At 45.8% G+C, this 12,582-nt stretch overlaps 1 protein-coding gene across 5 annotated transcripts in view; it reads left to right on the top strand.

Moving 5' to 3' along the window:
- ANKRD66 (ankyrin repeat domain 66) overlaps positions 1–7,443 on the top strand; it is a 14,534-nt gene extending 7,091 nt beyond the window's left edge. For 4 of the 5 annotated variants that reach the window (XM_030037251.2, XM_030037252.2, XM_041128794.1 and 1 more), the window contains one exon: positions 4,659–5,639. In XM_030037251.2, coding sequence (XP_029893111.1) covers positions 4,659–4,899 — 241 coding nt within the window. In that variant the 3' untranslated portion in view covers positions 4,900–5,639. Of the gene's footprint in view, positions 1–4,658; positions 5,640–5,840 lie in introns of those variants that run through there. The other variant, XR_003926672.2, reaches the window with a different exon arrangement.
- Positions 7,444–12,582: the final 5,139 nt, after the last annotated feature.

Consider the following 12,582-nt stretch of genomic DNA (forward strand, 5'->3'; position numbering starts at 1 on the left):
AGCTCAGGTTTGCGAGATATTTGAGAATGGGACACTTTCGTCCAGAGGAGAGTTTTCTCTTTATACTGTTCTCAGTTCTTGGCTTGCTTAGTTTCTATATCAGAATAGGTAAATATTGTCTGTCCCAGAGAGTAAAAGGTTTGCAGGCTTGTTCCCCTCGATTAATCATTTATAGCAATTGCTTACCTATTCAATGCTGTCATTTTTGCACTGATCTTACCATTAAATCCTGCTTATCGAGTCCTGCCAAGTCCAGCATTTGCCGTGCACTTGGCTGCGCACCAGAGCTGTGGCGGTGGGGGGACAGCAAGGGTGGGGGAATCGCCTGGATGATGCCGACGGCATCGGAGGCGCCGGCACTGGCGGAGGCGGCTGGGAGAATGATGGACAGCATGATTGACAGGATGATTGACATCCTGGTCTGAGCCACCTAGGCAAGAGCCTAGGGTGACTCATGTAGCTGATGGAGGGTTTTCTGAGGTGAATGACTAATTTAAGGTGGAAAACTTGTCTTTCAGAGCCACGTGCTGGCCTGACTCGCCCCACGGCTGCATGGCTCAGCTAGGAGGGTGGTTGGGAGAACTTAGTAATTGGGAAGATGCTTTGAATGCCCATGCCTAGGACATTTTATAAGACACACAAAGCCTCTATTATCACCTCACAGTCATAACGTAGCCTGTGGGCAGCCAAGAGTTTATCACTGGGGCTCAGGAACCCTTTTTTTAAGCCCAACCACTATAATTTACAACCACAGTGGATGCCTTCACCCTCATGCAACGGTTTCACCTCCTCACATCAGCAAACTTGGAGTTAACTAGGAGGAATTACTGGCATTTGTAGTATAATCACGATTACCTTCTGCTCCTTCAGGTGTGCAGAAGGTCCCAGAAGTGATGTCCATGGTCAGGCAGTGCCCCACGGCTCCGGCGGGAGCTGGGCAGTACCGATGCGTGCTGCAGACAGAAAATGAAGTGTGTGTCTGCACGGCAATGCTGTGCGGCACAGAGCGGGTCTGCCCTCTGCTCACGGTGTCTGTGGTATTGGTATGTAAGTATGAGGGGTCTTTTGTTACAGAGCATCACCGTCAGTTTTGGATATTTGCCTGTCATGCAAAAAGAGAGAGAAGCCAATTTTTAAAATAACAGTGGGTGCCAAATGCAGGGCTGACATGCGTATCTAGACAGGGCTATGAGCATCCAAATCCTTCCTACATCCCAATTCAGCCCTCCCTAGCACTACCGCGGTCCTCGCACACTGTGTGTCTGACCCCAGGTGCTGGTGGCTGCACGAACATACCCCTGCCTACCTGGGCTGAGCCGCTGCTCTGTGCTGGGGATCGTTTGCATCAACATGGAAATATTACCTGTATCGACACGTAAATATTTTTAACATGTAAATATTAGGAATATTCTGCTACAGAGTATCCATACCACTCACAGAGGTTTGCATGGACATGCAAAGAATAGGAAACAGCCTTCAAAACACAGCTGCTTCTGAATAACAAACACATAATTTGCATCAGATTTTTTTTTTTTGCACGAGAAGGGCTTTATCCTGGATGCTGTGCGAGCTGTCGAGGACGGTGCCGAGCCAGCACAGAGACCCACAGCCCATGCCTGCCGCCAGCTTCTCTGCAAAGTGCCGAGCGTTGAAACTGCACCAAAGGCTCCTGCTATCTAAGCCCAGGGCACATATATATACACATATGTGTGTATATATTTATATATATTAAAAAGTGTACAGAAAGAGGTTTCTTGCCCTTGGGAGCAGATACTTAATAGAATAGAATAGACTATTTCAGTTGGAAGGGACCTGCAACAATCATCTAGTCCAACTGCCTGAACACTTCAGGGCTGATCAATAATTAAATCACGTTATTAAGGGAACTTTCCAAATGCCTCTTAAACACTGACAGGCATGGGGCATCAACCATCTCTCTCAAACATATGTTTGTGTGTGTGTATATATATATATATATATATATATATATATAGTAAGCCCATGCTATGCAGCACATCTGTGTGGAGCCGCTGGCTTTGCTCTGTGCTCTCAGCTGGGACAGCATTGCATTGATGTGACAGAGCTGCTGTACTACAGAAAAAAGGATTTTTCCTGATATTTGGTGGTATTTTTGACAGAGCTGCATCAATACTGAGTACCTACAAACTCAGACCTCTGCAGTAGGAGGAAAGGGTTTGTTTTCTCTTGGACAAGATTTGCACTTGAAGTGCCCGTGTCAGGATCGTGGCAGTGGTGGGGCCCGCGGGGGTCTCTGTGGGGAGAGGCTGGGGCTACACCATGGTGGATACACCACGGGACACAGCTCAGCTCATCAGCTACGCTGGTGGTGCCTCTGGGAAACATATTCAAGAAAGGGAAAAAACACTGCCCGGCAGTGAGGAATGAGGAAAAAAGTATGAGAAACAGTCCTGCCACACCAGGGTAAGTGAAGATTCCCCCACAGCCCGTGGGGAAGACCATGGTGATGCAGGTTGTCCCTCTACAGCCCATGGAACACCGTGGTGCAGGAGATGGCTACCCTGCAGCCTGCGGAGGACCCCATGCTGGAGTAGGTGGATGTGCCCTGAAGGACTGAAGCCCGTGGAGAGCCCACGCTGGAGCAGTCTGATCCTGAAGGACTGCAGCCCATAGGAAGGACCCACTCTGGAGCAGGGGAAGAGTGTGAGGAGGAAGGAGTAGTAGAGACAAAGTGTTATGGAATGACCACAACCCCCATTCCCCATCTCCCTGAGCTGCTTGGTGGAGGAGATAGAGGAGTTGGGAATGAAGGAGTGAATTTGAGCCTGGGAAGAAGTGGGGTGGGCGCAAGTGCTTTAGTTTTGTCTTTGTTTCTCGCCATCCTACTCTATTTTCAATTGGCAATAAATTAAATTGATTTTCCCCAGGTCTGTTTTGCCTGTGACAGTAATTGGTAAGTGATCTCCCTATGATCTCCTCCTGTGATTTACCTTGACCCACAAGCTTTTCCGTCTTTCTCCCCTTGTCCTGTTGAGGAGGGGCACTGAGTGGCTGGGTGGGCGTCTGACAGCCAGCCAAGGTTCACCCACCACAGTGGATCCTGTTTTTTCAGTACTTTCCCCTGCTTCCTGCTGGTATGAGAAAGAAAAGAAAGTCTTCCTTTTTTGCTTTTGCTATTTTTTGAAAGAGAACCAGTTTATCTTTCAGTGACTAGACTTGGTGGTTAGACTAGATGATCTTCAAAGGTCCCTTCCAACCCAAACCATTCCATGACTCTGTGTCGTATGACTTGGAAGTGAAGGACTCATCCTTTTACAAATCCTCAGTGCCTACAAAATGCAGAAAGTAGCTATCTATTTTCTAGTTTGAGGTCACTTTTTTTTCCAAAATAATTGACTATGTCTGTGCCAGGCATGTGTAAAGATTGTAAAGAGAAAGTTAGCAACACTTAATAGGAAAAATATTTAAGAGCCATGATTAACAAAACCATAACTGAGATGATAAAAAAATATAAATTCTACTGCTCAAAGGAATATATTCATTTCGGTCTTGATGAAAGTGTTTTTTAATTTGCTTTGGTTGTTTGCAGTGGGAAGTGGAATGAAAACCATTGATATTTCAAGGCTATCAGAAAAGTTACAGTAAATTATGTTTATTTTCAGGTTACCAGCTTGTACAGTGTCCTTCAGTGAAGATCTGGGTCTGTGTTTGTTTAATAGAAAAAATATGAATATCACAAAAAAAATTAGGACTTTGGTAAATCACAGATGCCAAGAGCAAATTCACTGCTGACTTGGAAATCCCAGGGTCTGGATGGATGATGGTTCAGTGCCTGACATCCAACAGGTTTCACACACTTGAAATCATAGAGACAACTTGAAAAACACAGCTAAAAACACCAGCAACCGAAGGAGAGTTGTGAATGATTTGCATATGGAGATATTGGGCTGGAGAAAATGATATCTTCTACGTAATGTTTTCCCATGCAAAATTTGAACCTCTGCAGCACAGCCTTATTTCTATGACATTGCTTGATTCAAGTTGTTATTTAAAAAAACAGAAATGAGGATGAATTGTCAAGTTTAGCTCTGGATTTGAATGCAAAGTTTAGGAAAATTTCAGGGCTGAATTGGATTAAGATTAGATAATCTCTGAGGTTAAAAGGCCATCTATAAAGAATAACTATGTACAAATCCTCCAGAATTCCAGTTGTCTTCAGATCTGATATTCTGCCATTTAGAATTTCTAGTACTTATGAATAAGCAGCGCAAAAAATAAAAGAAAATGGAAATGTTGCGGTTGCAGTGAGTTAATATACCATGTACAATTGCATTAAATGTGCTTAAGTCTATTTAATACCACACAAATTCACAGTGTCAGTCTTTGAGAGCTTTTTTTGGTTTAAATGATGATTCCAGTGGTACAAGTCCGATCTCGCTGTAGATCCTTATTGAAGGTTTCCCACTTCAGCCCAACTCTCAGTGAGTACCTGGTGGCTTGGGGTGATGCATGCTGTTAGATTTGGGATTAACCTCAGTGTTTTCTCATGTATTGCTGGTGACAGTGTTTTGGCCATACAAATACATGATCCCCTGATCCTGTAGATGGGCTGCTCATGACCGGTGGTGTGACTGTGCTGTGCTCCGTACCTGAAGATGCACTCTTGGTTTCTTCCCCAGAGCAGAGGTGGAGAGCAGAAACTATCGCAGGACAGCTGCAGTGAAAGGAATCCCCTTAGACCAGAGAGATGAAGACTGGGAACTCAAGAAAGAAGAGCTTGAGAGAAACCCACCATGTTCCTGGGAGAGCTATGCATCCTCCGCTCCAAAGAAAAATCGAAAAAAAAGGGGGAAGCAGGAGCGTGCCCTGCCTATTTGGTGCCACCGACAACTCGCAATGCAGAGCAAAGACACTGGCTGACCTCAGATGCATCTGCAGGGTGAAATACGGATGAGCAGGAGAAGCAGATGGCCACAAGAACGCATCTTTGTGATGTACTGTAAATACTGTCATTAATAGGATAGATGTGCTTCTGTCTGTCTGTGTGTCTATGTGTATCAGATCTCAAATATCAGAAAACTGCTGAAGATGTTTAAATATACTAATACTCTAAGTCACTGAAATGTATAGATTTACAGAAATGACAGCAATTACCCCTGTTGTCTGAGAGGGAATTGGTTTTGCTCCTAATTGATTCACGAAAGCATCTGGGACTGTGGTTCTGCTCACTCTGGTGATGTCTGTGGCTTTTGCTTGGTTGGTTCTGGTCCTGAGTCAACCAGGAGGCTCTGTAGGGGCTTGTAGCCTCTGGTGTTGCCTTTTTTTTCTTCAAGAGTGGGGTGTAGTTGCTTCTTCTGGCTGAAGGGGAGACATTGATGTTGACCTTTTACAGGACACATGGGTCTAACAGCCTGTATCTACCATTGCTGGCCCACCAGAAGGGAAAACATGCTTCCTCGTTACTGCTTTCAGACATCCGTGGCTGCCAAGACAGTTAGAGTACTACCTTATTTTTAGCAGTGCCCCCAGCCATTTTTATGTCTATGCTCATAGGAATGCTGTGGAACCACTCCTGAGCTATCCCTCTGCTCATCAGCACTTTCCATGGCAAAAGCATTTTTAACCGTTTCACTTCTCAATCATAAAAAATGTGAATTTGACCCAAAGCAGTTTTCCATGCCATGCCAGCACCGGGCAGCCATTCGTATTGACTTCTGACATCTTTTGTATGTCTGCTTCCCCTCTCCTTATGTGTCTGCCTCCCTTCCCCTCTGCTTCCCCTCCACTACCCAAACCACAGCCACAACACTCGGGCATCGCAATCACAACCAACAACTCTCTGATCCATCTCCCTGTTCTAGATTTCCAGGGACTAATTCAGCTGTCTACACAGAGGTGTCTAATGCCACTTGAGATGTTCTCAAGTACCCAGGCTGACCCTGCAGGTCTCCAGAAGATCCTGTGCTGTAGCTCCCAACCCCGTGCCGATGTCTCAGATACCCTAGGACTTCTCAGATGACTTGAGATGCCTACGTTTGGGCAAACAAGTGGAGCTCCAGCTTTGCCTTGTGTCATTTGCACTTTCCAAGCCATGTGAAATGTCAACTCCATCCATAGCCTGGCTCTTGAAGTAGTGACAGTGCAAGTGGAGACATACATGGGACAGAGCGCCTATTGCGGTGCTGATAAACTAAACAGACCTGTTTCTAGCCCTGAGGCCAGCTGCTGGAGTGTCCTCTAGTTGAGGAACAGTTTCCTCCGGGCTGGGCACACCATCCCATCTCCCCAGAGAGCAACTTTAGCATACGGGCTGTGCACTGTGGCCGTGGTGTTTTATAACTTGTCTCCTCCGATGCCAGCTGGATGGGGCTGGTGCATGGGAGGGGTGATGCTGTGTTGGGCACCACGTTCACAGGGATTTTGTGGAGATGGAAGAAGGTGTCTTCAGCATGGTTTGCTGGGGCTGCATTCTTTTGTGTGAGAATATCTGCAAGATGTTGGGTTTGCCTGCTGAGTCTTGTGGTATGTGACTTTTGAGGGATGATGTCGCATGGGATGTAGGGAGTAAGAAGGATTTTCCGTGGTCTTTTTGTGAAAGCGATTGGGACTGTCATGCTAAAGGATCAACTGCATTGAGCAAAAGCAGGGAAAGAAGGGAGGTGTGGTGGTGCCGGTCCTTTAAAGGCCTTTCAGCTGTGGACGTATGTCCAGATGAGATGTTTAAGATCTGCCTCCCTTGGGAAATGTGGGTGGCGAGGAGTGTCTCCTATTGTGGAAGTGGAGTTTGGCATCTGATCTGAATTGCAGCTAAAGGCAAAGGGCTCTGAGCGTCTAGTTTTGATCAGATGACTCAAACCCTTTCTTTTTAGGGGAACAACATTTATGTAATTTTTTTGCTTTACTACTTCAGGAAAAGCCAGAAAAGAACGAAAGCTAATGGTTTGAAAACACTTTCTTATACTTTCTTATTAACCTCTTCCTCTTTCGTTTTTGTGGGGATGGAGAGGAAAAGGGAAGGGAGTGCTCTTTTGCCCACAGAAAAGGCAACCCTTAAAATACAAAGCTTACAAACTAAGCTTTTTCACCTTCACTTCAACTTTTCAAATTAGCATCCCAGGGCCACTCCTGTTCTCTGAGCAGAAACTCTTCCTCTGGGTTGATTTCTAATAGAGAGTACATAGAAATTAGTGAGTCCTTCACACTGTTGTCCTACAAGATGACTGCCTCTCCTTTATAGGGGAAAAAGAAGGTCTGAGAAGCCTTCTGCTAGTAGAAATACCTTAAAGGTTGTTCTCAAAAAGGTGGCAGAGAGAAAGCTCGACAGCTTCTTATAGACTGAATCCATGTCCAGCAAGGTTGATGCTACACTTGAGATGACTCCCTGGAAAGAATTTTGAATATATCTGAATTCTGCGGAGCTTCAAGAGGCCTCTGAGGTTTGGGCCCCACACCTGGTGAATGTACTCTTTCTGGGTGAGTGTTTTAAAACAAAAGCAGAAACAAAACGTGCCGAGATGCATGAAAAATGCACTCAGCACTTGGCATGAGGTAAGACGTCCCTCTGGGCCTGAGCTGGTGAAAGAAATGAACAATTCAGGTTCTGAACAATTCAGGTTCTGCTCTGTTCATGCTGAAACTAGTTCATGTTTAGATAATATCTGCTGTGGTGGGTTGGCCTTGGCCAGCTGCCAGACGCCCACCCAGCCGCTCCTTCACTCTCGCTCCTCAACAGGACAGGTGTGGAAAATAAGGTGGAAAAGCTCATGGGTCAAATTAAAGACAGGGAGATCACTCACCAATTACCGTCACAGACAAAACAGACTCAACTTGGGGAAAATCAGTTTAATTTATTGCCAATTGAAAATAGAGTAGGATGGTGAGAAAGACAAAACTAAACCACTTGTCTCCACCCTCCCTTCTTCCCAGGCTCAACTTCACTCCTTTATTCCCAACTCCTCTACATCCATCCCCCCGAGCAGGTCAGGGGGATGGGGAATGGAGCTTACGGTCAGTCCATAATGCACTGTCTCTGCTACTCCTTCCTCTTCACTCTTTTCCCCTGCTCCAGTGTGGGATCCCTCCCAGGGGAGACAATCCTTCAGGATAAGCCTGCTCCAGTGTGGGGTCTCCATGGGCTACAGTTCTTCAGGTCATGTATACCTGCTCCGGCGTGGGGACCTCCCCGGGCTGCAGGTGGAGATCTGCTCCACCGTGGACCTCCATGGACTGCAGGCGGACAGCCTGCCTCACCATGGTCTTCGTCGCGGGCTGCAGGGGAATCTCTGCTCCGGCACCTGGAGCACCTCCTCCCCTTCTTCTCTGTCCCTGTTTGTTGCAGGACTGTTTCTCATGATTTTCCTCACTCCTCACTGCCAGGCAGTGTTTTTGCCCTTTCTTAAATATATTTTCCCAGAGGAGCCACCAGCATCACTGACGGGCTGAGCTGTGTCCTGCGGTAGGTCCATTGGAGCCGGGTGGAACTGGCTTTCCCTGGCGCAGGACAGCCTTGACCTTGCCCACGGAGATCTCCCTGGACCCCCCAGCACACGGCACGAACACCCCGTACATCTGCCCATGGGTCACTGTGAGATAAAAGCATGACCGTTCCACACCGCACTTTGCAAAAAAAACCCACCTTCCTTGGTGTTTTACCCATCCAGAGTCCATTGGTGAAAGCAGATCTCGTAGAAAAGGAAAAGCAGTCCAGGAGAGCAGTCACACAGCGTAGGGGAAATCATGTTTTTGCGTGAAGTGGGGCAGAGGGAGGACACGTAAGGCTGGCATGGGAGGTGGGCTCTCCACCCCACCTGTCCAACCCGAGGCCATTTCTGCATTGCTGTTTATGAGTCAGTAACCACCTCAAGTGAATAGTAGTGATCAACATATTCACGCATAAGTTATAAACCAATGCAACATAGCGATACAACTCATAATATTACAAAGTACACAGCCACAGCAGAAATAAATGTGAAACAAAATGGATATAAATGTGTTGTTTAGTTAAGTAGTTTCAATCAAAAAATACCAGAGTGTTTTTAGAAAGTTTGCAGTATTGTTATTCCCCTTTTGCAGTTAGCCCATGTACTAGCTCTGAATTATTTTGTTATTGACAATAATTTAGCTCAAAGAATTATCTAAATCAAATGATAATATTAATTTATTTAACTCATAATTATTTAGTTCAAAGAATTTTAATGAAGTTTTCTTAACTTAGATGGTGAAGATAGAACATCTGTATCATCTATACTGGCTGGAGAGTTGCATTAGAGATTAAATTACTTGTTTTTTATAATAAAATATCAACATTTTAACTTTCAAGTAGATGAAGAAGATGTGCCTGAAATTCGCAATTTTTATGCAATAAAAACCACAAAGACAGGCAGAAACCCACAAGCTGGAAGAATTTAAAAAGCTTTGAATAGCTTCAAATGGTTGGCGTATGGGGTGAACATAAAAGCACCAGGGATAAATTATTGAAAGAAAGGAATATACCCATGTGATGCACAAATACCAAATCTGGGGCATCCCAGAAACAGCAAGATCTTCTCATTAAAGTTTTTCTTTTTGACCCAAGCAATACAAACCACAGAAACAATGAAATTGTTTATCTACATGCCAGCAAATGCCTGAAATGTGATGATTACCATAGCCATGGCATGATATGAAGTGGCATTAAATTTATCTTGAGAGCAACAAGCTTCCATCCTCCAAGATGGGTTGCAGTGCTGTGCCAGAGAAGTAGGTTGTTGCACCAATGCTTAGTGCAGGTTGGCAGCTGCTGTTCCCTGAGCGTCACGTATGGGAACAGGAGTTTATAGAGCTGCTGGTGGTGGGGATTTTGGTGCTGCTCCCATTCAGAGCAGGGCAGGTGCAGGAATGTAAATGTGCTGGGTATTCCCTTACCTGGTATCAGTGTCAGTCTTCAGTATCTGAATTTCAGTTCAGAAGAGCTGTGTTGGGTGACACAAACAATGTAGAAGTTTTTCTGTAGTGGACAATGTTGTCATTTAGTGACTGTCCCATGTTTGATCACTGTCAGGATTCACAATCTGGGTTCTTCTGTCCCTTTGTCACCTAGGATACTCACACAGAGGGGTGCGCTCAGCAAATAACAGGGGAGTCACTGTCCTCTTTCATCTGAGAGTCCAGGAGCTGCAAAATTCAACCAAGATATTGGAAACTGGAGTTCATTTTGATTCTCCATGGGCACTGAAATCTGTGTTAATTTTCCCAATGGTAATGCCTTAATCGTAACTGAAGATCCACATGGTAGGGAGAGGGCATTGAAGGAAAAGCAGGGCTTTCTTATAAAGGTTTAAGTTGAAGCATATAGAGGAAAAGGGCAAAAATAAGCATGATTCCATGTGCCAGGGTTCAAAACTCATCTGCCAGCAATGTGAAGAGTTTTAGGGATGGGACCATGCTGGGTTCCCACCACACTGAAATACCCTCAAGCTTCCAAATGACTTTAAGTCCTGAAAACTGTGGGGTTTTTAACAAGCAAGGTGTGTTAAGTTCTGTAGGGCATGGACTGCCTATACACTTTGGGTTCGTAGAGGACCTTGCACATTGGACCTTGCACATTGGGACCACAGTTACCAATTAGATCTTGGCTGATGCTGTGGTGTAATCAGGAAAAGTTTAAATCTCAACAAGTAACTATATAGCTACAAGAAATAAACCACCAGCATTTTGTTTCTTCAGAATGATGCACTTGTTTTCTGGGGGATATGAATGCAAGCAATACTCTTTGATTATTATTATCACATGCTCCTATTTGCATTTTTTTTTGCTAAGGACATTGCTGCAGCATTAACACACTGAAAAGCTTTTACAGAACGCCTGGAGTTCATCTCAACAACAAAACGTGGTACCTACCACATGTCTCCATGAAATCCATTCAGATAGCCCAGTGGCTTTTAATAGAAATACTAGTGAGATCTTCACCACCCTTTATTTTTCATATTGCCTAGAAAACATTAATGTTGTAGCTAGGTTTGGATGCATTCATTCAAAAATATTATGGATCATTTAAAGCCGGTCATGCTTGACTGAGATGATGTTAGAGAGGGTCACTGCACTTATGGATGGATATTGTCTATGGATATTGTCTGGAAGCTCAAAACAGAATTGCTTAAGGAAAGCAACCCAATTCTCTGAGGCTAAAAATGCAAGAATTAATGTAAATCCAGATGATCTCCAGGTCCTTCAGACCTGCACAAAGTCAGGAATGAAATCGTCAAACTGTGATGGCGATCAGACTCTTCTTGTGTGTGTGTGATGATCAACCTTATGGGCGCCGGACACAACGCTGCTGGCCTGCAGCAGGTATCAGTAAGAAGCAGCATTGAATGAATCACCCACTTCTCTCTCTGTATCTCATTGGCCATCACCTTCATGTCTAAAGAGGGTGGAAGTTTTACAGACTGGGTGGCAAGGAGGCAAATCTGTTCCTATTTTTCGATCTGTGCCCTTGAGTCCAGGAGTCAGGGCTGGCTCATGCCAGGTGGCCATTAGTGGATTTTCTTCCCCTGCAGGTTGTGTTTCAGGAGGCTGATTTGGCAATTTCTCTCCCTGTAACCCCCACTCTGCTGCTCCTGTGACAGGTGGGCTGGGAACTGATGGTTGCTTTTTGGTGAATTCAGTTGGTTTCCTCTCTTGTGGCCCTGGTTTTATGGGATGGTTTGTGACCACGCCTCTGGGGGAAAGATGCTGATAAAGCGCGTGGATTAACTCCTTCTTTGCACTCGCTGGTACTGAGCGTGCAAGCTGTAGAGACCCTGGACTCTGAAGGTGGCCAGTCCTGCACCCCCCCCACCGCAGTCTGGTGCCACAGCCCCCTTCGTGCCCCATAACAACCCTCCTGCTTCTTGCAGCGCCTGACACCTGGGGGCTCACAGCCCGGGAGGAAAGGCTGCTGGCAGGCTGCGAAGCGTGGCCAGGGAGCTCCCTGCTGAATATCTCCTGTTGCCCCCCTCCACCAGATCGGGACAGTCCTCCCCCCAAAGGACGGGGGTGCGGCGTGACGCTGGGCAAGTGAGCAAAGGAGAGGCAAAGGTAACAGCAGTAGGGCGAAGACGGGAGGAGGAGGAGGTGCAGGAAGCGTGTGGGAGCAAGAAAGTTGCAGGAGTGTGCAAAAACTCTTCATGTGGCTGCCAGGAGGAGAAACCCTCTGAACAGTCGGAGGCAAAGCTCAGCCCTGCTCTTGCCTTCTCACCGAGAGGCTTTTCTCCTGCCCTGCTTCACCCTGGCCCACATGGGTTGTGTTCACAGGGAAAGACCTGGGTGGGATTCCCGTGCAAAACATTGGGAGCACATGGCTTCATAGGCATGTGAGTGGGACCAAACCAGGACCCCTCGCTGTACTCCTGCTCTGAGACAAAGTCTTCAGGATCTCCTGAGGAAACCCAAACCCACACATTTTGCTAGAACTTGATGGCTGGCATTTTGTTGATTACAAAAGTAACACTATTTTTACCTTAAAGATGATGCTTTACACATAGAACCAGATGAAAACAAAAATTTGTTTGCATCTACCGAGATGTTTCCAGGAATAAAAAAAAAAAACCACCAAGCAAACCTTCTCTTAAAGTGGTTTATTCA

This window comes from Aquila chrysaetos, chromosome 15 (genome assembly GCF_900496995.4).
Source record: "Aquila chrysaetos chrysaetos chromosome 15, bAquChr1.4, whole genome shotgun sequence".
Lineage (NCBI taxonomy): Eukaryota > Metazoa > Chordata > Aves > Accipitriformes > Accipitridae > Aquila > Aquila chrysaetos.